At 40.6% G+C, this 27,590-nt stretch overlaps 1 protein-coding gene across 9 annotated transcripts in view; it reads left to right on the forward strand.

Moving 5' to 3' along the window:
* Positions 1-27,590, forward strand: part of PTPRM (protein tyrosine phosphatase receptor type M) — a 682,939-nt gene that overhangs the window by 532,197 nt on the left and 123,152 nt on the right. For 4 of the 9 annotated variants that reach the window (XM_048840290.2, XM_075125313.1, XM_048840292.2 and 1 more), the window contains 5 exons: positions 3,487-3,638; positions 7,186-7,260; positions 7,506-7,532; positions 11,980-11,991; positions 12,778-12,965. In XM_048840290.2, coding sequence (XP_048696247.1) covers positions 3,487-3,638; positions 7,186-7,260; positions 7,506-7,532; positions 11,980-11,991; positions 12,778-12,965 — 454 coding nt within the window. The remainder of the gene's footprint in view (positions 1-3,486; positions 3,639-7,185; positions 7,261-7,505; positions 7,533-11,979; positions 11,992-12,777; positions 12,966-27,590) is intronic. The other 5 variants (XM_048840293.2, XM_048840295.2, XM_048840300.2 and 2 more) reach the window with 2 other exon arrangements.

Here is a 27,590-nt window from a genome sequence, read left to right on the forward strand (position 1 = left end):
TTTAGGGAATAATAAAATTTGAAAAATAGAGATTATAGTTTTGAAGAAGCTCTAATTTTCTATGTATCTGTTATATATGTGACTCTTTTCCTGTGAAATACTGTTTAAAAACAGGTCAGAAAATAGATTTGGGATCAAAGTGTTTCATCATTTTTCAGAACCTTTTTTTTTTTGTCAGCATGCCATAGGGAATTTGTACCAAATTTAATTTACTAATTAGGATATGTGTGGAATCATCTCCAGTGTGTATTATTTCGAAATGTGGGTATTTTTATAAACTGCAAGGAGATTCAATTTCATACCATTGTGTTTGTAAGTCAGCATTCTTTATAAGGAAAAAATTGGCAAAGGAGAAAATAGATGCCATTTTCATGGGTGATCTAAGGACTTCTATTAAGTTATTAATGCATTAGGAAATAGATATCCCAAAATAAATAGATTATAGTTTGCAAGGAAAATATTTTTCTTTTCTTATGAAACGGCGGGTGAGGTAGGAAATGCAGGGATATATGTCAGTTTCCTGCTGTTGTGTTTATAAGATACTCTGATGTCATTCATAAAGGAATTTCTAGATATGCCAACATTAAATTAAAATTCAGAAATGAAAACTTCATTTTAATATGAGGTTATGATTGCTCTTTATCAAACCATAAAAATAATTAAGAAATAAAATGTAAAGGAGTAAATTTCAACTACAAGTTTAGAATCGGGTATGACACCTCATATATACTATCTTTACAAATCACACTCACATCTAAATTCCATCCAAAATATTTAATAAATTTTAGGGGGGTTATCTAATAATAAGCATGCTTGGAACAATTATGGTTAGTGATTAGCATATTGTTAAAATGGGTGTTTTTACATTTAGAACTGATTTAACTTATAAATGGGATTGCAGTCCTCTTTCTAAATCATATCAAAAGGGGCACTGGCAAGAACCATCCTAAACACGAGGAGGTGTGAACAACACAAAGGGAACTAGGTTCAGTTATAGAAAGTTAAAGGTATAACAATATTTCTTCATACCTGGAATACTTGGGAGAGCTTATAGAAAGCTTTTGTTGGGAAGGATAGATACAAAGATAATTTTTATGCAAGTCTTGATTTAAATCTTATCGTTTTAATAAGTACCTTCAGTTATTTCAATTTGTATTTTGGTAGAGTTAAGGATGGGAATATGGTTTTATAAAGACAATTAAAAAATATGAGTTGTCATGTCCTATTCCAAACTTGAAGTTTAATCCTTAACTTTGTATTTCCTAATTTTTTATGGGTTGATAGAGAGCAGCTGGGGTCCATAACTCATGTTTAAACAAAGTGTTTTGTATCTAAATTTTAATGAAAACATATATTTGTGTGGAGTATATATTCTGTGACATTTGATTAGTTATTTAGGACCAGATTCTTATTCCTTTACTAAGACTGAGTAGTACCTTTTTGGTGATTAACTCTACTGATTTGAAAGGGACTGTTTGAGGTACCTCCTAGTGTAAGGGTGACAAACCTGGCCCTTAATTTGCCAATTTATTTTATAACTTTAAAGCAATTAAAGTTGTTTAACTAACAAACATAAACAATATAAATAAGCTCTGCCTTTAGTTCTTCCAAATAACCCACCCATTTTAGTATGATCTATTATTAAGGGCTAATTTCAGACACTTTTTCTCAAGCTGAATAGCATCTTACTTCACAAATAGTTCCATTGGCGTTCAGGGGACCACTCATGGAGTAAGGGTATCAGAATCTATGTCAAGATTCCACTGCCCTTACTCACATTGAACAGCACCTTACTCCAGGAGTAGTACCATTGGAATCAATGTGACTGATAGTGGCAGAATCGACTTTTTATAGCCCATGTCACTTTGAAATGTCACTCAGTTGTGAAAACCAGCATATGTGAGAGTAGACTCAGGCCCAGGGTATATGATCTAAATCAGGGGTGGGCAACCTACGGGCCCAGGGGCCGCATCCGGCCCTTCAGACGTTTTAATCTGGCCCTTGAGCTCCTGCCAGGGAGCAGGGACTGGGGTTTGATCCGTGTGGCTCCCAGAAGCAGCGGCACGTTCCCTCTCTGGCTCCTACACATAGGGGCAGCCAGGGGGCTCCATGCACTGCTCACGCCACAGGCACCACTGCCATAGATCCCATTGGCCAACCAGATGGGGGACATGCTGCTGCTTGAGGTAAGCACCGCCCGGAGTCTGCACCCCTGATCCCCACCCACACCCCAATCCCTTGTCCCAGCCCTGATCTCACTCCCACCCTCTGAACCCCTCGATCCCACCCTCCTGCACCCAGCCGGAGCCCTCACCCCCCCACACCGGCACCCCAATCCCCTGCCCCAGTCCAGCCCCCCCTCCCACATCCTGAACTCCTCATTTCTGGCCCCACCCCAGAGCCCGCACCCTCAGCCGGAGCCCTCACCCCCTTCCGCACCCCAACCACCAGTTTCGTGAACATTCATGGCCCACCATACAATTTCCATACCCAGATGTAGTCCTCAAACCAAAAAGTTTGCCCATCCCGATCTAAATCAATGGTATATATTTATCACTTATTTAAAAATATATACTGATAATAAACTGAGGCTCGGGAGCCGCAAGTGGCTCTGTAATGTGTGTCCTGCGACTCTTTGCAGCGTGTGATATTAAAACACAGTGTGATTTAATTATTAACCATTCAGGTTGCTTTTACTGTATTATTAACCAATTGTAGTTGGTAAAATAATAATACGCTATCAGTCATTTTGCTGTGAGAATTTTTATATATATTATGTTTATAAATATATATATTTATAAATATTTAGTTTTTATAATATTATATAACTATATAATATAATAAAAACTAAGTATTTCCTGTTTCATACAGTATAAACATTAATATATAGTACTATAGTGAATGAAACAATGAATTCACACAACTATGGCTCTTTGGAGTAATGTTCATCGCTAATTTGGCTCCTGAACCATTGCAGTCTGAGTATCACTGCTATACACGGTCCAATTTTTAAAGTAGCCAACCAGTTGTATCAATCTGAGACCAAGACTGTCTTTTGCCCCCAGATCCAGTTGGTTTCAAGATCTTGGTCACTATGGGTTTGTCTACACAGAAAGGAAAAAGAAAAAGAAAAAACAACCCTGCAGCAGCAAGTTTCAGAGCCATAGCTTTTTATAAATTTATTATTTTATTTTCTGTTGTTGAGGCAAGTTTCTGTTACCCTAACTCAGCACTTTACGAATAGCCCCACTTACATCAATGGCATTTCCCCGGAACCAGGTGCTGTTCTACACATGTAAGAGTATCAGAAGCTGGCCCTTGATTAACAGATGATATTTAATAGATGTTAGGTTGCTTAAAATTGTCTGAAATAACACTAGTGATTGTAATAAGTTATTCCATAAAATAATTACAAACTATAAAAAAACAGCTATTCTGTGTGTTCTTACCAAGTTTTATTTTTCCCCCCAATGTTCATTTCTTAAGAAAATTGGCTAAAAAGCGGAAAGAGACATTGAGTAGTACCCGGCAGGAAATGACAGTGATGGTGAATTCAATGGATAAAAGCTACACTGAGCAAGGCACCAACTGTGACGAAGCTTTCTCTTTCATGGACACGCACAATCTAAATGGAAGATGTAAGTTCAAAATGCTTGGGGATGCAGCAGTCTCTTTTATTTTTGAAGGGGGAAGGAGGGTGGAAATGGTTCTTAAAATACTTCTCATTACCCAATCAATTCAGCGGACAGGTTATTCATTTGTGGAAAATCCATGGGATCTAGTATCTCCCACTGTGCAACACATCACAGCATGTATTCTAATGAGCAGGACTGTCAGACATCAAGAATTCTTTAAAAATAATAAGGATAACTGAGCTTTTCTGTCTTTCCTTTTCTTCCACATGAACAGCAGAGACATTCTGCAGCAGGTGTGGATTTGCATTTCCCCATCTGTTTATTGTGCTGAAAGTTTTATATCCTTTATGCTTCCCCCACATCCTTCACCCTCCTCCCCATTTTATTTTTTAAATGTCATCACTTAGTATCTTTGGATGTCCCAAAGCTCAGTTTATCCGTGTTACATCTGTCTTATTATATCAGGTGCTGGATGATGCTTTCTCACTTGTTAGTGCAGAGAAAGAGCTAACTGAAATTAATCAGTGTGGAGTTTGATAGGCAATTCTCCAAATGTCTCATGTTTGTGATATATCCTGAAAATGAAATTTTGGGGAGTGAAATTTCACACATTAAAATTTGTACTAACCTGCAGACCTTCATTTGGGGTAAGAACTGTGCAAGGGCCATACTACAAATAGAACAGTTGTTTTCACAACTGCTGAACAGGAAGAAAAAAGAGAACCAAAAATCTTTACATGAAGTAACACAGGAAAAAGCTTAAACAAAAATCCCATTTGTTGGAGTTTTGGGGCGGGTTTTTTGTATATCACAATGTTTGCACAGTTTGCGAATTTATCAACGTTTTAATTTTGTTCCTCATATTAACATTATACAGAGAGTTGTTTCTGCTTTTCAATAGTATGCTTAAGATTTTATCTTTAAAGAACTCAATTGTGCAAACACTTTCTACTAGATTTATGCAATGAGGCTTCTCTTGATAGTGAGTATCAGGTTCAAAGTTTGTAGCTGTTAATTTACAATTTCATCTCTGTTTAGGACTTGCTTTAAAATAGCACTTTTGGGGGGTCCAGTCTTAGTTGCATTGCTCATGGGAACAGCCCATTGCAGTCTCTGAGATTAGTTATAGAACTGAAGGCCAGAAGGGCTCACCAGATCATCTACTCCAGAGGTGGGCAAACTGTGGCCTGTGGGACCATCCTGCCTGGCCCTTGAGTCCCGCCTGGGGAGGCTAGCCCTCAGCCACTCCCCCGCAGCCTCAGCTCGCCGTGCCACCAGCGCTTTGGGCAGCGGGGCTGCATGAACCACCAGGTGTAGTGTATGAAATTGCCCCCCAATAATTAAATTGTATTAAATTACGGAGCATCAAGACTGGCAGCCATAAGTAGTACACCGTAGGTAGCACATTCCTACAGGGAGCAATTTAATACACTGCACCCTGGGTAGGAAAGGCTGTGCCTCCCCAAATAGCCTGGCCCCTGTCCGCCCCCTCCCACTTCCTGCCCCCGACTGCCCCCCTCAGAACTCCCGACGCATCCAACCCCCCCTGCTCTTTGTCCCCTGACTACCCCCTTCCAGGGCACCCTGCCCCTAACCTCCCCCCCAGGACCCCACCCCCTATCCGACGCCCCCTGCTCCCTGTCCCCTGACTGCCCCAACCCCTGTGCACAGGCCCCCTGAGACTCCCACACCAATCCAACCGCCCCTGTGCCTTGCCCCCTACTGCCCCTGGGACCTCCGTCCCCTTATCCAACCTCCCCACTCCCTTTCCATGCCGCTCAGAGCACCAGGACCGGCAGCTGTAAGCAGTACACCGTAAGTAGCACATTCCTACTGGGAGCAATTGAATACACTGCACCAGCCCTCCAGACAGTTTCAGAACCTGGATGTGGCCCTTGGGCCAAAAAGTTTGCCCACCCCAGATCTAGTCTGACCTCCTGTATATCACAGGCCACCACCAACACCCAGGTCCCATACTTTCCTCAAGGGAGTAAGGGGATCACGGTTTGGCTGCATCTTTATTCACCAAGATATATTTTTGCTGTGGAGCTATTAGATGGTCACAAAAGCAAAAGTACATCTTATAGTCCAGGAAGCAATAAGTACTTGAGGCCAGATCCTCATCTTTTGTAAATCATTGTAGCTCTGTTGAAGTCAATGGAACTCTGACATTTTATACTCACTGAGGATGAACTTTAAATGCAAACTTGTCATAATGAATGTGGCTTCCACAGGAACCAGGCTGACAATGTAAACTGTTTGTATTGATCTTTTATTAAGGACTCATTCCTATGAGGGGCTCAGAGTATCCTCCACTCTCATTACAGTGTGTGGCCGAGATCCTGCCTTGCATTAGGGCAGTTTTTTGTTCTGACCAGTTCAGCCAGCCCCCAGCAGAAGGGAACCCTTGCCACTGCTTCTTGACTACTGATATAGGGGTGCGACCACGGGAAAAGGGGAGCAGTCATCCCCAGCTGCACGGAACATTGACAGCCAGCATAAATAGGAACAGCTTTCAGGTTGCTCCATCTTATGCAAGGGACAGGCACCTGGCACCTGGAGGGTCCAAAGACTCGGGAACAAAGATGGAGCTCAAGCTAGCACTGAAATTTCTCAGCTCTGTAGCTGCATAGTCTCCACATTCAGATCCTACCTTGCTCAATATTTAGGTCTCTGAACTTCTTGAGAGGTTACTAGGATGCCCAGAATATCCTTACATCTAATAGAATAACTGAGATGGAGCGCTAGTGAAATGCACCACAACTTGCATCAGCCACCAGGGTTGCATGTGCAGTAACCTTTGCTTAAAAGTCTCTGATGGCTCTTTGGCTGAATATCCCTAGATGTTTTATAATTAACAGTCTGTTACCCACTGATTATTTCTGTCCTTTTAATGGTAATGCATGGGTTGTATGTCATACTATGGAATTAACTCAGCTTAGATTGTTTCATTTAACACCCTTATAAAATTACCAGTGTTTACATCTTTAAGTAGTAGTACCAATTCTGAAATGTGAATCACTGGTTGAAAAACACTGTCAGAGAAAAGAATAACCTTCAGGAAACAGTACGATATGCATGTATGTTACCCACCGATCTGAACTGTTAGTAGTACAGCAAAGAAAAAAATGAATTGTAGAAGAATATTTGGCTAACTTATTTGTGGTATTGTTAGGTAACCCTTTTAATTCTCAGAGCTACTGTCAAAAGCAATTGCTGTCATTGTTCCTTGCTTATTTGAAGATCTACATTCAGTCTTACCTTCGAAACATAAAAAATATGCTAGCCATCAATGGAAAACTTCACAATGATCAAATTGCTTTATCTGATCAAAACTATTTTCAGAAAATTGGTCCATATTAGCTAAACCATTCTAGTAATTACCCAGCATACTTTCTGCTTCCATTAAAATCATTGGGAGTTTTGCCATTGCCTTCAAAGGGGGCAGGATCAGGCCATAAATTAAATCAATTTCATATGCGTATATTTCCAATCTGAAACAGCAACATTTCTCTTTGCTGCCACTGACTAAATTTTCTTCTCTTTACAGCTGTATCCTCCCCTTCTTCATTTACAATGAAAACTAACACACTGAGCACAACAGTGCCTAATTCTTATTACCCAGGTAACCATTTTTTGTCTTTGTTTCATCCTTTCATAATGCAATGCACCAGTTTCCCTCCTTAAAAATCAAAATGTATACTGTTATCATTTTATTATACATTGCCATAGGAGCGTTATACATTGTAACATATTATAAGTAGTTGCTTAGTGTGGCTTTCTGCAGGAAAACTGGGGATCATTTATCAATCATTTACTGTTCTCTCTCTTTTTACCTTTCTGCATTGACCTGCTTATGATGTATGACAGATCCATTTGTGCCAACTGCAATTTTAGGTGAGAACATTTCCCTTTATCAAAGTTTATTGCAGAAATAATTTTGAAAGGCGCAGCTCTGGGTTACAGAACGTAGTATCTAAGAGACCAGAGCATTAGGTTTTTGGGACGGGGAGCAAGCTTTTCTGCAATGAGAATGCTCAGGACAGTTATTGGACTGGCTTCCTACCATCATGGTGCAAAGTTGGGGGATGGGGGAAGAGAAAAATTGCTTTCACATGTGGTTTTATGAAGAAATGTTTATGCATGTATTTGGAATGACACAAGAGAATTTGATTATCATGGCAATTAAAATAGTTTCTCATTATTTTCAGTTTTATCTGTGAACTGAAGATGTCACTTTTGTAAAAATAATATTTTCCTAATTAAGGATGATATAGAAAATCAGTCAAAATAAAGGTCTGGCCATCTACCAGCTATCATTTCTTCTTACAATACCACACAGTTTACTGGCATGCCTGTCACCATGAAGTTTCAGAGAAGATGGTGTTTTGAACAGCAAAATGACAATATGGCACTTTATAAAAGTATCGTTTATTATGTATCAGTTGTCACAAAAATGAATAATATGGTAGCACTATAGGACTAAATGCATTTAAAGTATGAAACATTTCCACTAGGAATTTAGAAAAAACAACAACCTCCTATTTGTGCAATATAAAAAGAATGAAGGAAAATGGCATTTTCAAGCTGTTATAATAAAAGTAGCATGAGATGCTATTGCATTTCCATTGAATAAGTAACAAGCCTGTCTTATGGCTTGTTCTTTGTTACTTCCACAGTACTAACCTTCACCTAAACCGAGATTTTAAAAAATTAAATAAAGGTATAACAATGCACTGTAGCAAGAATTCCAACCCAAGTGTTATGCTGCTTCTTGAGCTCTGTCTTTACAATGGTTTATCTTTACAATACATATTTTTCTTCCTCTTCCCTTTTCTCCAAATCACTATGAATTTGTATATAAAGTATAATACTTTCCATGTCATTTTCTGGCTTTAAGCAGTTGCATTGAGGTAAAAGAAATTAAGTATAGTTAAGTGACAGTTACAGGGAGCTGCACTTTAGGAATGTGATTTCTGAAAAACTAATGCAGCAAAGTTATTGTGCTGGAGGGATAATTAGGAAAGCTCATTTAAATATGACATCCAAAGGAAAAAGATCTGTGCATTTTTATATTTTGTGTACATCAGGGAGAATGTAATGGTAGTCACTGTAACAATGTAATAATCTGCATGCAAATGAAATTTGCTGAGCCTTTTAACTGCCTGAGATTTTCGATTACTTTGTGCTTTCCATTCATGCAGCAACTCATCCAGTAGATGTTCTGACCTTGTGGTGGTCAGGAAGAAAACCTTTGTTGCCAGGAGAAAAATTTAGATATTTCTATCAGGATTATGATAAGCTTTGCAAATGGATTCTCAGAAACTTTTTCAGTCATTTGTTGTACCATAATGACGATGAGAAATCTTTTGGTAGGTTTCTCTAAGGAGAAATAATATTTAAACAAACATTTCTGACATGAAAAAAGATGCACTTTCGGTGTCAAAATCTCCTTCTCTGAAACTGTAAGAGAGAAGTTCTTGAGTTAGCTAGCTAATGTATACAATCTGTATTTACTCTCCTCAGGAGTCCTCCCATTATTTTGTTGTAGAAAATAAATATTTTTGTTGCTTCACTTGTTAAAGGTTAAGTTAACACCTTTTGGTGTTCCATTCAAACAGAAGTAATCATCAGAAAGCTGCATACATACATGTACTGGGCTAGAGCTTTAGCTGGTCTACATCAGAGCAGCTCTACTTCAATCAGTGGAGCAACACAGATGAGGATCTGGCCCATGACATTTTAGAACAACAATTAATTTTGAAGTCCATATATTTTAAGACATGAATGGCTGGCTTCTTACTGCATGTAATGCCCAATCCTGCAGTCCTTCCTTATCCAGTGGGAGTTTTCAGGACATAAGGGACTGCAGGGTCGAACTTCTAGTTGGAGTCTACATGACCTACTGGGAAGTCGTATGACTGTGATTATTGTTTAGTTTTGTTACTAAAGGGGTCACAATACACTTACATTTTCCAAAAAGTCATGAGAGGAAACTCAGGGCTTGTCTTCACTTCTGTGCTAAATCGGTGGCTCTGCCATCAATGCAGCAGCGTCGATTTAGCAGGTCGGGTGAAGACACGCTAAATCGATGGGAGAGCATTCTCCCGTTGACTTCAGTACTCCACCTCAATGTGAGGCGGAAGTTATGCTGACAGGAGAGTATTTCGTGTCAATATAGCGTGGTGTAGACACCGCTTTAAGTCCATTTAAATTACAAAACTTATGTAACTTAACTAGCATAACTTAGATCAATTTACAGTGTTAGTGTAGACAAGGCCTTAGACTCAACATGCAAATGAGCATCTTCTCAACCTATTGAAACAATTGACTGAATTAATACGAAACTTTTTAAATGAAACAAATGGCAACAATCTGATTTCTTCTCAACAATTCAGTATTTCAATATTCACTAATTTTCAGACAATTGAGAGAAGCTTCTTGTTTAACCTAACACCTTAAGTGAAATATTGACAAACAATCCCTTAATATTCCTGGGTTGTGTATGCCTAAATTAATCTTCAGAGAGAGGCAACTGGTCTGGAAAAGGCAGGGTAGGTAATGCCTGCCTGTCCTCCTGTGTTCTGAACAAAACTCAAAAGAAAAAGTAACAGAAGAAAAGAAAAGGAACTCAACCCAGATACTCCACTGGTCTTGCAGATGTCTGCAGCACCCATGTTTCAGATAAATGCTGACTAAATATGCATTTTAATAGTTCTCAGACAGTACTGAACAAATATATTGGAATCAATAACTGGATAATATAATGGGGGTCAATAACTATAGTCACCAGCTAAACTAAATAAGCTGCATGCTGTGGTGCATCCACCATGTCAGCTGGCAAAAGCAATTGACTCTTACGTCGGAGATTCTCTGTCTTGCTATCACTTTCAAAGGCAAAGCAGGAAGATAGCAAATACTGTATTTCTGGTGGATTCATATTGTACCATCCAAGCCAGGGAGCATAACCTTTTCATTTAAAGTAACTTTAAAAGATCAGTCCCAAACATAGCATAATAGTTTTAGTCTTGAAAGGGTGGGAGCTAGATGAGGCAGAGAGGCAGTGGGAGGGAGGGAGGAATGAATGTTCCATTTAGTCCACAACACAGAGAAACCCCCTGGAGCGAGAGGCGTATGGGCTGAACTGTCTCACTTTCACAGCCCAGAGACCCTGACAAGATTTGCCATCTGAATATTTAATAGGAATTTCAGAGTTATGGTGATACCTTCGTTTGAACAAAAATAAAACCTATAATCTAACTCTACATAAATTTTAAAAAACCATACAATCAACTTCTACACTTTTTTTTGTCTTTTGTGTCTTAGCCGCCTTGTAGTATTCGGGTGCCATTTCAACAACAACATGCTGTAACTACACATGTATATCGCCTTTCATGCCATGCATCCCAAGGTGCTTTGCAATACAGTTTTACTGCATGTTAGGCAAAAGTAGCCAAATTTATTTATTAAAAATGTAAAATTGTTTTTGCTATATTGGATGAGGTTAATAAAGTGGCAGGAGACATAGTGAAATATCCATATTCATATCCATATTGCTACATATTATTTTAAGTTTAGGTTTAGGTGCATTGTTCACATTTTAAACTCTTCACTGAGGACCAGATTTAATCTCAGTTTCATCAGTGTAAGATGACTGTGACTCCATTGACCTCAGTGAGTAACTCCCTTGACTTTAGTGGAGTAACTTTTAATTTACACCGAGATCAAAAACTGGCCCTTGATGAGCAGATGTAGCATTTTGGGTGTTTGTGTGAAATCTTTGGGCCTGTTCTTAAAGAAAGTGTTGGGAGCTCTATACTATAATAAATTTAACTAAAGAATATGGAAATCGTATTATTTTAGCAATCCCCTTTTATATAACACATTTTACATAGCAGTCATTGTTACAATATATTAATTTCATTAACCATTTCCCACAGTTAGTGTGCGGGCATTGCAGAGTATTTTGACCAAATTAAAGCACAATTTTTTGTTATTTCAGTTAGCTAAAACAAAATACTCTTTGAGAAATACAAAATTTTGGTCTTCATTTTTTTTTCAGCAAAGAAAATATTTATGATGATGCTTACTCCTCAGACTTTTGGGGCTTTTTCTTGTCAAGTATTAAACAAAATAAAAACTCCATGAAAACAAGGGGAAAGTGATAGTGCTTCTTGAATCGTGCCCTCTTTCACATAATCTGTGACTCAGCTAGGATACCAAGCTGTAAAAGTTAAATTACAAATATAAAATTACCTGTAATTATTAATGTAGTACTGTTGCTTATGCCCTGTTTCCTTTTTCTCCTCCTCTTTTTTTCTCCTGATATGGTTCTTCTTAAAAGTGCCAATAAATGGTAAGTTGCCCATTTGCCCCATCAAAAAGGTGTGGAGGGGGCGGGAGAGTGTGTGTTTCATACAAAGTTTGAGCAACCCAGTGGGTTCTGTTGCGTGTTGGCTTGCATGTCAGTTGACATATAACATTTTATGCCTAATGTGATGGCCCATGATATTTTGTGAAGTTGTTGGTTCTGCAGCATGCTAAACAGCCAATCAAAACATTTACCCTAAGCAGATGATCTCTTGCATATGTCCTCTTGTATTTTGTTTCAAAGTGTTGTATCAGATCTACATTTTCATTGCAGTCCTAGCTTAATGAACCATAATCCATTTTGTGCATTTTTTTATTTTGCTCACACCAAACATTTGTTCTGAGTTCACAGTGTAAAATCTAATAGTCCACTAATCTAAGAAGAATACAAGTCCTATTTTATTCCAGTGGGACTTGATGAAGTTTCAAGATGAAACTTCTCTACAGCTTATAACTGAATGCCTAAAGAATTTAAATATTGTTTATAATCAGTTAGTTTTCAAAACAATATTTATTTATATATATATATTTAAAACAGTATATAGTTCGGACTGTTCTGCAATGCTTACATTGTAGAAACATGGACTTTGCCTCATTCCAATCGATCTTGAAATCTCCCTGGATAATTTACTAAATGGATTTACCTTTTTTCTGGCACAGCCCTGATAAATAGTTGGTTAAATCAAAGTTGGTGATATCAAAATCATCCTTGTAGAAATCAATGTATTTTATACTTTTAATAAGTGGAAACAACCTGGTTTTCTTTTCATAGATGAAACCCACACGATGGCCAGTGACACAAGCAGCTTGGTCCAGTCACACACCTACAAGAAGCGAGACCCAGTAGATGTGCCATACCAGACCGGACAGCTTCATCCAGCCATCCGTGTGGCTGACTTGCTGCAGCATATCACGCAGATGAAATGTGCAGAGGGCTATGGATTCAAAGAGGAATATGAGGTAAGTGCCCAGTCTAGTGGCCTGATTGTTTTGCCTTCTGTGGTGTCAGCTCTCCCCTTTCTGTTAACTGCACCACAGAACAGGAAAAATAACCACTTCACGCAGAAGGCCCCCTGTAGTGTGAACAAAGGATGTTTAGAGAAAGGCACCGCTCTGCTGTGCTAAAAAGGCACTGACAGTATTTTATGAGTAACAAGTCAGAATGAACAGTGAGATGTAAAAATACAGCTTTACATTCTGTATCTAATTCCAGTTATCCATGAGTATATTTTGAAAAGCCCCAGGCCACTGTGTGCTCAAAGAGCCCTCTGTTATGAGTTTTTATTTTCTCCTGAGTAAAAGTAGCGTTTCAAAGTGTGACATCATAGCACTGGCCAATCAGAGTTGTCCTGCGATGTGACACTGTGATTTGAAATACAGGTTCCATGGGCTGGTCGTGACTAGTGCATGCCAGCAAAGACTGTAGAAATATAGCACATCATCAAGGCTATGGGAGTGCCTGCAATGCCAGCTCTATGTTCTTTGTGAGATCAGTGAAAAGGGCAAAAAAAAATTATTTTCTGTCCAAAACAAAGCATTATAAATAACTGCCTTAAGCTTAGCTATGCTCTAAAGTCACAAGAACGGTACTCTCATGTTCCAAGTCATGTGGACTTCAATGATCAGAGATTTCTCAATCCAGAGTCCCCTGTTAAATGCAAGCCCCGTTGGGTTCCTTTATATTCTACTTTGTTCCATAATTTAGTGTCTAGGTCACAGAAATGAATTTCCTTTACACATTTCCTTCTGCCTTTTTAGGACAGAGTTTAAGGGGCTGATCCTGAAAACTCTTATTCATGTGAGTAATTCTTACTTATAGTGGATGGGATAACTAAGAAGACTAGAGTTATTCACATGTTTAAGAGTTCAAAGGATTGAGCCCTAAGAGCTAGCAGAAGTAAAAACATGAATTCAGGTGGAACAATTACATATAGGTTTGACAATAAATTGGTATCAATAAAGGTCTGAAAATAGCTAGAATATGAAATGAATCTGTCACTGAAGTGTATGAGAATTCATGCCGTAATTTGCATTGAGTGTTGAGGTTGTATGGTGCTGGGCACAAAATGCAAACTTAGACAGATGTAGATACTGCTAGGCAGGTGAGTTTTGAAGCTGTTATGGTCTATTTCAAAATACTCTGTGAACTTCTAAATACACAAACGATGGCCTGTTCTGTGACCCAGCCTAATATGGCCCATAATGGCCATACAAGAGAGTAATACCCTAGCCCTCCCATATTCCTCTCCACATCATGGCTTAGCAGAAGGAAGGAGAACAGAGGCTGTATGCCCAATACTCATCCCCTCACCCCTACGAGTAAGTTGGCAGAAAGGAGCAGAATGATATAGGCGAGGCTTTGACTTCTCGCCACCCCAGCCAGCAGAGCTGTGGTGTTTTGAAGGAAGGAAGCTGCAGTTCATAAGGGTCTGCAGTAAATTACTTTTCCCCACCCATGCACCCACATCTCCTTATCACAGCTCTTCTTGGGGTGTGCAAATCTATGCACTGCCCATAAAGGCTCACTCTAGCCCTGTGTAAATATAGTACACAATGTACCATATTTAGGCACATTGAAATTATAGGTTAATGTATTTACCTAATAGACTATTACAGACCCTTTGAGTAAAGACCCATCTACTGATGTAGAGTATGCTTTTTACAAAAGAGCAATGGTCAGTGCCCTGCCATGCAAAATGGTCGGTATGACAGCTGTTTTTAAATAAAATATGTTTCTGATCCTGCTGTTTAAAAATGACAATTGAAAAAAATCTTTGCCTTCGGAAAAAACTTTGTTCCTCAGCCTAGACCTTGTATGCCAATTTTAAGTGCAGAGGAAACCTACAACTAATTTATAAAAAATACCATGAAATGGAATCTATAATGGAACCACTGACACAGCTTTAACTACAATGGATCAAATGATGCTGCTGAAAAATGGTTTCCAGGAAAATCACTTAATTTTAAACTTTCCAACCTGATGGATGACACCCAATTACAGGCAGGAGGTGTAGTCATGACTAATGTCTGTAGATAAAATACATCAGTGGGGTGCACTGGAGATGGTGGAGGAGTGGAACTTGAACTATTGCAGCACTAGTTGCAACATTTCTGTTTCTATGTGGAAATTGTTTATGATCAGAATAGACCATAACAAGCCATGGAACAGTCCTTCTGTTGTTGAATTTCTTGGGATCACTGACTCATAAGTAAAGTCTTAGGCTGCCAAACCTATTAAAATATTTACCTTTGTCTTGAAATTATCTACGGAGATAAATGCATACTGTGTGCATAGATCGTGCTACGACCTAAGCAATAGAACTGGCTTTCTGGAATCTCTTTTCCATGTGCATCAAAAAACTATCCAGAACTTCCAGTCCTGCTGAGACTGAGGAGCTCCCTGTTTAATCTGATTTTCAGACTGAGACTTCTTCTCTTTGCCAAGGCTGATACAGGCATATGGAGGGATTTATTACCATTAAATTATCAGAAAGAAAACTGTCCAAATGAAAAGAGAGAAATATTTTGGCAGGAGATTTGTTTTGAATGGACTTTCATAGATGATTTTCCATCTAACAAGATAGCAGGATTACATTCTCTCACCAGGGAAACAACTAGATTCCAAAGACATTCAATCAGAATTCCCAATGAAAATAAATACGTTGAACTGAGCAGAAAGTAATGTAGCACATTATCGGCTAGTAGCTGCTTAAGGTAATAAAAGGGACCAAAGTATTAACTGGTATGCTTAGTTATAAGTGCTTTAAAATGAAATTTAACAATTAAGGCCATGATTCAGCCATGTGCTTAAGCACATGTGTAATTTGAAGTCCTATCAATTTCATCTACAAGTTTTTGGAGTGACATAATTGATGTAAGGGAAAGTGTTGATTGGTCACCTCTAACCTCTGGTGCAAGCTGTTCCTGTGCATTATTGATTAATCAGTCGATTGCTTGACCACACTTTGTTTCATTATTTCGCTATGAAATATACTCAAGAGACCAAATAACCAATGCCAGTCAGGTTTATTAATATGGTACAGGAAAAAGATTCTGTATGATACCAGTCTCCAAAGAGCAGTCTAGTGCAGCAGTGTTAAATTCACCTTTTTCAGAAAGTGTTCTCCCTACAGTTACATCCCTAAAATCATCTTTTTGTACCCTACTTGTTTACCAGTAAATGGTACTATATATGTCACCTGAAACTGGATTCAGTTATCAGCTTTTTACTTTGTTTGTTTGTGGTACAATGGTGTACCCCTTTATCTTCTGTTCTGAACCCATACATTCCAGGTCACGATGCACCCTTATCTTTGTTCTCAACACATGCATTCCAGGTACTAAGGAGCATGAAAACACTCCCCTTGGTCTGTGAGGGTAACTCCCTTTCTGTTGCTATGAGGAAACAGTTATATGTCCTGACACTGACAGTTTTCCTATCTACTTAAGCCAAAGCTTTCTTCAGCTAATGAAAGGCGTTATGAGATATTTAGCATAAGTGAACAGTACTATGGTATAGGCCAGTTTAGGCTATATAACTGTACAATATTTATGCTCAATGTTGTCGGTGCTTAATGCATGCTATTATATGATATATATTTATGCGTTAGTCAACCGCATTTTGGGCATGATCTTGCAAGATGCTGAGTGATCATGTGAGATGCTGAGCATCCTCAAATCCCAAAAACCACATTGGGTGTTTGAGGGTTTCCAACACCCTTTTGCCCCTTTTTGTGACGTGCTCAGGCTCCTCAACTCCCATTGACTGTTGGCTTTCAGCAGCTTGCAGGAATGGGCCTTTCATGATTATTTATGAACAGACATACGCTGTAAGGACCCAGTCCTGTTTCTGCTCCAGCCAGCGGCAAAACTGCCGTTGACTTCACTGGTGCAGGATCCAGCCCTGAATCCCCTAGTGATTCATTAGGACAGACGTGGGCAAACTACGGTCAGCGGAACCCTCCTACCCAGCCCCTGAGCTCGCCCCGGCTCTTCCCCCACTGTCCCCCCTCCCACGCTGCCAGCACAGTGCTCTGGGCGGCCGGGCAGCGCAGTTGCAGAGCCACGGCCTGACCCGGTGCTCCAGCCGGCGCAGATGTAGCACCGCCAGCCACCGGTGCTCCAGGCAGCACGGCAAGGGGGCAGGGAGTGGGGGGGTTGGATAGAGGGCAAGGGAGTTGGGGGTGGTGGTCAGGGGGCAGGGGTGTGGATACGGGTCGGAGCGGTCAGAGGGCAAGGAAAAGGGGGGTTGGATGGGGCAGGAGTCCCGGGGGGGTAGTCAGGAATGAGAGGGGGGGTTGGATGGGGCAGCAGGGGGCAGTCAGGGGTGAGGAGTCCGGGGGTGTTCAGGGGACAGGGAGTGGTGGATGGGGTAGGAGTCCTGGGGGGAGCCGTCAGGGGGCAAGAAGCAAGGGAGGTCGGATAGTAGGTGGGGGCCGGGCCATGCCTGGCTGTTTGGGGACACAGCCTCCCCTAAGCGGCCCTCCATACAAATTTGGAAACCCAATGTGGCCCTCAGGCCAAAAAGTTTGCCTGCACCCTGCATTAGGACTATGTAAGGGTGAGAGCCAATACAGACATGTCTTTAACAGTACATCTATAACAACTTCACTGTCTAATTTCCCTTGTGTTTCTCAAGTTTCAAACCTTTATTTATGGTCTAGTGGAGTGTAGATGATTGTAAGGGATTGTGCAGAAATCTTTAAACTCAGGAACCATTGATACATATTTCCAAACAGTTTAGTACACAGTAGATCTTTAAAATCCTTTCAGTCCCCATGCCGGACTTTAAAAAACAGAAAGTTGAGATTTTGGTTTGGTCTGGCAGTGTCAGACAGTGGTATGGTTTCCTACTCCAGCACAGCTTTATTAGAGCTCAGCAGTTCTTGAGTAAGAGGGTTATTATTTACCCTTGAGGAGTCTCTGATTCCTATCCCACTCACTCAGTCATCATTTTTACTAATTCTCTCCTCTCCACATTACAACAACAAAAGATAAGAGGAGTGAAAATGATCTCTATTTTATTCACTGTGCCTTTGTCCTCCTCTTCTACTTTGACTTCATAGTTCAATAATACTTTACACTTGCATGGTGCCTTTCATCTGAGACTGTCAAAGTGCTTTAACACATTAAGCCTCATAGCACCACTGCAAATATTGTATGGAACTGCTCACTCCATCCTGAGAAAGTAAACTTGTATCCATTACAGGAGCCCAGCACAGACTAGTAGTATTGGTAGGAACTTAAGACTCCTCTAAACACAAAGTTTAGTTCAATTTTAACCAAAGTGATTTTAAACCCCTTTTGTGGACGTTCTTAAATCGATTTAAACTTGGCTTGTATCTTCTCAATGTAAGTTGATTCCTTACCAAATTAAGCTAAATTGACATAAGCCAGGTTTAAATCAATTTCAGAACGTCCACACAGGAGTTTAGACTGGTTTAATTACATTGATTTTAAAACACAACTTGAACATAAAGTGCAGCTTTGTGTGTAGACAAAACCTTAGAAAATCAGTACCATATTATACTCAATGAAGGGAAGTTCTGAGCTCCCATTGTCTGAAAGGCAGAGGTTCCTTTAAAATGCCAGGACTTGTAAATGGGACCCTTTTCAAGCCTCCCTCTGTTCCTAACACTGATGGAATTGCATTAGGGTTGCCAGGCATCTGATTTGGAACCAGAACGCCCAGTCGAAAAGCGACCGTGGCGGCTCCGGTTAAAAGTCCGATTGGGGGCCCAGGGCTAAGGCAGGCTCCCTGCCTGCCCTAGCTCCGTGAGGCTCCTGGAAGCAGCCGCCAAGTCCTTGCAGCCTCTAGGTTCATGGGCAGCCAGGGAGGCTCAGCGTGCTGCCCCATCCCTAGTGCTGGATCCACAGCTCCCATTGGTGAAGGTGGCACGAGGGCAGCATGCGGAGCCTCCTTGGCCGCCATGCACCTAGGGGCTGCAGGGACCTGGCAGCTGCTTCCTGGGAGGATTACTGAAAACTGCCAATCCCAAAGCATCAGACACATTACTTCCCAGGTTAATGAATATTCTAGATCTTACCCAAATACATGCTTACAGCCAATTCTTATTAACTAAACTAAAATTTATTAAAAAGAAAAGAGAGAGAGTATTGATTAAAAGATCAGTATACATCCAGATATGAGTACAGTTCTGAGATCAGATTATAGTAAAGATGGTGAAAAAGTTCTTTCAGAATTAGTCCATAGGTTATAGTCCAGTGTCCACATTCAGGGTGATCCAGTTAGGACTGGAGATCTCAGCCTTTTCACTTAAGCTTCCCCTGCATGAAGCATCAAGAAGATCTGAGATAAAAAGGATCAGGACCCAAGGAGTTTTTATAGAGTTCCAGGCCTTTTCTTGACAGGTCAGAGTCCTTAGGTGAACAATAGGCAATCGTGGGGACTTTGAAGTAGACCCATTTCCTAAGCATCACTGGTAATTAGCTACACAAATTAACATACGGCAATTGCTTGTTTCCCATCATTCACAGGTGATTTGCTATACATTTCAAAGAGAGAGGAATACAGTGATATCCTATGTTTACAGTTCAATTAAATGTTAAGATCTCTGAATTAACAGAATACAGTATAGACAGGGACTGTTTGATTACATTGTTAAACTCTAAAAATATCTGTGTAAACACACACAAAAACAAACATTATCTACCAAAATATCTTTCAGGGTTGAATTTGGGTCAGTTAGCCTGCAAGCTGCTTAACGCTTTCTGGCCATGCATCACACTTTGTATAAGATTCATTGCAATTATATAACAGTGGTAGCAACAGTGATTTGCATGGTGATATTTTAATTAGATAATGCCACACTGCTCCAGCCTTGACCCCCTCCTACATCCCAAGCCCCAGCCCAGCCGAAGCCTGCACCCCCTCCCACACTCCAAAGTCCTTGGCTCCAGCCTGGAGCCCCCTCCTGCACCTCCAACCCCTCATCACTGGCCCCACCCCAGAGCCTACACCCCCAACAAGAGTCCTCATCACCACCACCACCCCCGCAGCCCAACCCCCTGCCTCAGCCCGGAGCCCTCTCCCATACCCTGAACCCCTCATTTCTGTCCCCACCTGGAGCCCACACCCAGAGCCCATACCCGCCCCCCTCCAATCCCCTGCCCTAGCCTGGAGCCCTCTCCTGCACCCTGAATCCTTCATTTCTGGCCCCATCCAGAGCGCACACACCCAGGCCAGAGCCCATACTCCCCACACCTCAACCTCCACTCCAGCTCGGAACCCTCTCCCACACCCCTCATTCCCAGCCCCACCCCCAGAGCCCGCACCCCGAACTGGAGCCCTCACCCCCTCCCACACCCCAACTGCCTGCCCCAGCCTGGTGAAAATGAGTGAGCATCGGGGAGAGTGAGCAGCGGAGGGAGGGGGATTGGAGCAACTGGGGGGTGGGGTCGCAGAGAAGGGGAGGGGCATGGCCTGGCCTTGGGGCAGGGGCAGGACAGGGGTCTTGTTTTTGTGCAATTAGAAAGTTGGCAACCCTAAATTGAATCAATGGGAGAATTTAAGAAAAAAAACTTGGTATAGCTTCAACTCTCCTGGTCCACACATAATTTTTATACTAATTTAGCTATTTCAGTTAGGAAGTTATTTTATACTAATATAGTTAAATCAATACAATCCCTAGTGTAGCTGCAATTATAGTGGTATAATAGTAAAATATACCAAGTTTAATCCCCTTTATACCAACAGAACTGCATCCAAACTAGGGGTTGCACCAGTTTAACTATATCACTTTCTAAACCAACATATTTAAAGCAGTACCAAAATTATGTCTATACAAGCTCAAAGGGGTAGTTGAGGCCAGGAAAATGAGGTGTAGTTAGCAAACTTGTCAGTTAACACATGTTAATGAACACATTTTTTAGCACCCGTTAGCACCAAGTGTGGACAAAGACAGAAGTGTTTCATATGTGTTAACTGGTTCTGGTCAATCCTTAAAATTCTGTGTTGCAATCTGATCACCCCATCACAAAGATAAGATAGCAGATTTGGTGAGAGTTCAGAGATGGGCAGTAAGAATCACTGGGGTATAGAAAAACTATCATATGAAGAGAGATTTAAAAGTTTGATATTGTTTATCTTAGCAAGAAAACAAATAAAAGGAGATGTGATCAAAGGAAATAAAATGATGAATGCACAGAGAAGGTAGATTGAGAATTTCTGTTCACCCTCCTTGTTACGGAAACATTCAATGAAATTGAGAGGTGGCAAATGTAAAGAAAATTCAGATGGAAAATGCTAACAGGTCATATGAAGAAATACTTTTTCACAAAGTGTACGATTTGCCTGTGGAACTCATTGCCACAAGATATCATTGAGGCCAAAAGCTTAGCAGGATTCAAAATAGGATTTGACATTCATGTGAGTAACAATATATCCTTCCATAGCTCTAGATATTTTTAAAAAATTAAAACTAAGACCTTTGGAAGAGCTATAAATCCTCATGCTTCAGGGCATAAGCTAACTCTAAATACTGGAGGTTAGGAAGAAGCTTTCTCTGGGTGACAGGCTATCCCATATCTGCTCGCTGCAGGCTCTCTCCCCTGAAGCATCAGGTATGGGCCACTGTTGAAGAAAGGATACTGGACTAGAAGGCCAATAGTTTGATCCAGTATGACAGGGCTTATGTTCGTCTTTCACATTAGTGCGTAAAGCAGAACATAACCTCTTTCCTACCTTCTTTGTCCCTGCACTCCATTCGTAACTCTTCTTCCTGTTTGTCTTGATTGAAGGACACACATGCTGCCAGAGAACATTTCTGAGTGTTGTGCATCTAGGACCCTTTTCTGAAATCCTGAAAAAAGTAGTATTTTTTGTTATTGTTAAGCTGAAATAGCAATTGACAGGACCCAGCTGGTGCTTCAACTCTACGTGCATTCACTGTGACAGAGACAGCCCTTGTCTCTCTCCAACCTGCACATGTTTCACATGCTATTTTCAATTCTTATTTTATATTCTGCAACACCAGCTGAGTCAATCATAGCTACAATCAGCGAAGGTTATTCTCGATCCCACAGGATACAAATAACAAAACAAAAAAACATGGGCACATAGAATAGGAATGGAGATATTAGCAAGCACTGCAAATACATTAAGGACAACAGCAGCAGCTGCATCTTGCAGTGTCTGGAGAAACCAACTGCTTTTTTGCTTGATTTCTCCCCCTTTGATGATGATGATGATGATAAAATCCATCAGAAAAGTATGAAGACTTGTCTAAAATAGTGAGAATGTGCCCTATTATTGTGAAAATTATTCTGAAAATTGTCAGCAATACTTCTCCTTAAAGATCATGCTTTGGTTGTTCTTTGTTTTTAGTTTCCTGTACATTTTTATTACTTTTTATCTGTAAATAGAACATATTATGCACCCTACTTATTTAAATCACGAAAGAAAAGTACATCTTTCCAGCTCTGTATCTATCATATTAATCTTTGTGGAATCTCTCATCTCTGAGAGTGAACGGTTTCCAGCTCTTGTTGGACTTTGTTCATTTTTTTTTCATAAGTCCCAAACATTAGACCTATCAGCCTGTTTTGTAACTGAATCTCTGAGGCCTAGTCTCCAATTGAAAGTTATAATGGTCTAACTACGTCAGTTAGGGGTGTAATTTTTTTTTTTTTTTTTACTGATACAGTTATCCCAGTAGAATCCCTGTGTGAACACAGATATACTGGTATAAAGATGCCTTATAGGAGTATAGTTATTCCCCTTCCTATTTGGGAATAGCTGTACTGGTTGGAGCTCGTCCGGAATTCTCCGATGAAGCAGAGTTTCATTGGAAAATATCTATCTGTCATACTGGAAACTTTTCATGAAAACATCCCGGGCATGGCAAACTTTCATCAAACCACAGGCATCTGAACTCTACCTGGTTTCCTGGTGGGCTGCTTGGGACTCTGGGCTTCCAGGGTTCCTTGCTCCATAGAAGCCCCACGAAGCAAACTGCTCTAGGGCTGGAGATCTGGGACTTCCAGGATCTGCAGCAGGCCCACCATGCCGGAGCTTCCAGGCTCCCCATTGAGGAGCCAGGAGCCTGAAACTCCTGTGAGCCCCAGCTATAATTGAGGCTCAGCTCTCAACTTCACAGCAGGGCATCTAAAAGCCCTAAGAACCTCATCTTGAGCTGAGGCTATCAGGGTTTCCAGTATCCCTGCCACAGAGCCAAGAGCTTAGAAGCCCTGCCACCATGTAGACTGCTCCAGGGTTGGTGGCTATGGAGCAGCCTTGCCATGCAGACTGCCTTGGGGCCAGGGATCAAGAGCTTCCAGGGTTGATAGGTCCAGGACAGTACTGCCATGAAGACTGCAGTGGGCTAGGGACCCCAAGGACTTCCATATTCCTGAGCTAGTTGGCACCGCAGGATACCTGACTCACTGAGTAGCTGTGGTGAAACTGTAAAGAATGTAGTTTCTGTCAACAGCTGCTAGGGTCCTGGGTAGCGTATTTCATCTCAGAAGCCCCATTTATCGGTGGTTTCAAAATAATAATTTTTTCACAATTTCCAGTTTGTGGAAAATGTTAAAATATTGAAATTTCCTGTGAATAAGAAAATCTTGAGTTTCAGCCAGCTCTAATTTTGGTGTAAAGTGCATGTATATCAATCTAACTGCGTCCCCACTAGGGGAGTTGTACTGCTTTAACAATACTGGTATTTTTCAGTGTAGACAATGCCTAATTCTCTTTCTCTTTTAATTGTTTCTTTTTTAATAATTGTTCACAACATCGTGGATAGTTTCTAATTCTTGCAGCACAATAAACATTCATTGCCCTCAAAGTTTCATTTTTAAAGCAGTTGATAAATGTCTAGTTTGTCTTCAGTTTGAAGGATAAAAAGTCCTTCAACGTGCTGAATTTCCATTAGCTGCTCGGCCAGTTTTTGGGGTCATTTTGCACATGCAAACACAGATCTTTGCTTGCTAGATACGTATTTTCCTTTATAATCAGTGTGTGTGTGTGCACGCACAGCGAAGAACCCTACAAAGTTATCCGTGTCTTTACACCATTCATAACACATTGCCTTCCAGCACCATGGCTGCTGTAGCAAACTGTCCAGTGATCTTCTTTAATACTGAACAAAGTAATTTATTTGAATAAGGAAAATATTATTTTCCCTAAAACCTCTCTCTCTCTTTTTTCCCTTCTCCACTGTTTAGCTTCTACACACACCCTTTCGGGATTCCCTGTTCCACTCTCTCTCTCACCTGCCTTCCTGCCGCAATGTCAAATAAAGTGTGTATATATATCCCCACAGTTTTCTCCCTTTGTTTTCTGTATAAGCAATTTTAACAAGAATTCATTTTTAGCAAGAAACTATAGATCCAGACTAGTCACTGGCTTCACTGCTTGTCACTACTGGTCATCTTCTAGCCTTGATAAAGGTTTTGTCCACTTGAGTCACTTGGATTATATAGTTGTAGAGGTGTATATTACCATACCATAACTCTAGGACTCTTCTCAACAGAGCTGTCTCCGTTCACCAGTGCTGCAATGTGTGTACCATTGCTACTAGTTTGGGTTTGGCGCCATCAGAAAATGCCTCCTATTCTTCCATAATCAGTAGCTGGAACAGTCTCGACCATCTAGGATCATGAGCAGCAAACAAGCCCAGGGATGATAACAGCTAGTTTTGGCCAATATTTTCTTCACACAGTTTTATCAGGTTTATGCTGAGGTACGCTTTGGACCGCATTCTGAGGTTAAAGAGGAAAGCCTGGGATCTGCTGAATTTAGCAGCTGTCATCCTAATATCCTTTAAGCAAAGACACTTACAATGAAGATTTACCTGTAAGGTTGGCAGTGTTGATCTGTTCCCTCCTTGATGTGTAAGAGTTTTGGTATGCTGATAAGTAAATGGACCAATTTTGTCTGATACCCAACTGCAAACTATACCCAGATTTATCAGCACCATAGGCTATTTTAAATAGTTCTCATTCGTGTCATGAGGCTGGTTAGCCAACCCAAAATGGCACAAATTTAGAACAACTTCCATGTTGTTCTAAATTATCAGTAAGGCTCCTCAGCTAAGCACCAGCCACAACTAAGGACATTGCTGGTGCATATTCTGCATTAGACTCTCACTTACCTCACCTACCTTATTCATAAATTCATAGATATTTAGGTCAGAAGGGACCATTATGATCATCTAGTCTGACCTCCTGCACAACGCAGGCCACAGAATTTCACCCACCACTCCTACAAAAAAACCTCACACCTATATCTGTGCTATTGAAGTCCTCAAATCATAGTTTAAAGACTTCAAGGAGCAGAAAATCCTCCAACAAGTGACCTGTGCCCCATGCTACAGAGGAAGGCGAAAAACCTCCAGGGCCTCTTCCAATCTGCCCTGGAGGAAAATTCCTTCCCGACCCCAAATATGGCGATCAGCTAAACCCTGAGCATATGGGCAAGATTCATCAGCCAGATACTACAGAAAATTCTTTCCTGGGTAACTCGGATCTCACCCCATCTGATAGCCCATCGCAGGCCATTGGGCCTATTTACCATGAATATTTAATTACAAAACCATGTTATCCCATCATACCATCTCCTCCATAAACTTATCAAGTTTAATCTTAAAGCCAGATAGATCTTTTGCCCCCACTGCTTCCCTTGGAAGGCTATTCCAAAACTTCACTCCTCTGATGGTTAAAAACCTTCGTCTAATTTCTAGTCTAAATTTCCTAGTGGCCAGTTTATATCCATTTGTTCTTGTGTCCACATTGGTACTGAGCTTAAATAATTCCTCTCCCTCTCTGGTATTTATCTCTCTGATATATTTATAGAGAGCAATCATATCTCCCCTTAACCTTCTTTTAGTTAGGCTAAACGAGCCAAGCTCCTTGAGTCTCCTTTCATAAGACAAGTTTTCCATTCCTCGGATCATCCTAGTAGCCCTTCTCTGTACCTGTTCCAGTTTGAATTCATCCTTCTTAAACATGGGAGACCAGAACTGCACACAGTATTCCAGGTGAGGTCTCACCAGTTCCTTGTATAATGGTACTAAAACCTCCTTATCCCTACTGGAAATACCTCTTCTGATGCATCCCAAGATCGCACTAGGTTTTTTCACAGCCATATCACATTGGCGGCTCATAGTCATCCTATGATCAACCAATGCTCCAAGGTCCTTTTCCTCCTCCGTTACTTCTAATTGATGCATCCCTAGCTTATAACTAAAATTCTTTTTATTAATCCCTAAATGCATGACCTTACACTTCTCACTATTAAATTTCATTCTATTACTATTACTCCAGTTTACAAGGTCATCCAGATCCTCCTGTAGGGTATCCCTGTCCTTCTCTAAATTGGCAATACCTCCCAGCTTTGTATCATCTTCAAACTTTATTAGCACACTCCCACTTTTTGTGCCAAGGTCAGTAATAAAAAGATTAAATAAGATTGGTCCCAAAACCGATCCTTGAGGAACTCCACTGGTAATCTCCCTCCAGCCTGACAGTTCACCTTTCAGTAGGACCCGTTGTAGTCTCCCCTTTAACCAATTCCTTATCCACCTTTCAATTTTCCTATTGATCCCAATCTTATCCAATTTAACTAATAATTCCCCATGTGGCACGGTATCAAATGCCTTACTAAAATCTAGGTAAATTAGATCCACTGCATTTCCTTTGTCTAAAAAATCTGTTACTTTCTCAAAGAAGGAGATTAGGTTGGTTTGGCACGATCTACCTTTTGTAAAACTATGTTGTATTTTGTCCCATTTACCATTGACTTCAATGTCCTTAACTACCTTCTCCTTCAAAATTTTTTCCAAGACCTTGCATACTACAGATGTCAAACTAACAGGCCCATAATTACCCAGATCACTTTTTTTTCCTTTCTTAAAAATAGGAACTATGTTAGCAATTCTCCAATCATACAGTACAACCCCTGAGTTTACAGATTCATTAAAAATTCTTGCCAATGGGCTTGCAATTTCATGTGCCAATTCCTTTAATATTCTTGGATGAAATTATCTGGGCCCCCCTATTTAGTCCCATTAAGCTGTTTGAGTTTCGCTTCTACCTCAAATATGGTAATGTCTACCTCCATATTCTCATTCCCATTTGTCGTGCTACCATTATCCCTAAGATCCTCTTTAGTCTTATTAAAGACTGAGGCAAAGTATTTGTTTAGATATTGGGCCATGCCTAGATTATCCTTGACCTCCACTCCATCCTCAGTGTTTAGCGGTCCCACTTCTTCTTTCTTTGTTTTCTTCTTATTTATATGACTATAGAACCTTTTACTATTGGTTTTAATTCCTTTGCAAGGTCCAAACTTGACTTTTAGCCTGTCTAACTTTATCCCTACATGTTCTGACCTCAATAAGGTAGCTTTCCTTGCTGATCCCTCCCTTCTTCCACTCCCTATATTCTTTCTGCTTTTTCTTAATCACCTCTCTGAGATGCTTGCTCATCCAGCTTGGTCTACAACTCCTGCCTATGAATTTTTTCCCCTTATTTGGGATGCAGGCTTCCGATAGCTTCTGCAGCTTTGATTTAAAATAATCCCAGGCCTCCTCTACCTTTAGATCCATAAATTCTTCAGTCCAATCC

This window comes from Caretta caretta, chromosome 2 (genome assembly GCF_965140235.1).
Source record: "Caretta caretta isolate rCarCar2 chromosome 2, rCarCar1.hap1, whole genome shotgun sequence".
Taxonomy (NCBI): Eukaryota; Metazoa; Chordata; order Testudines; family Cheloniidae; genus Caretta; species Caretta caretta.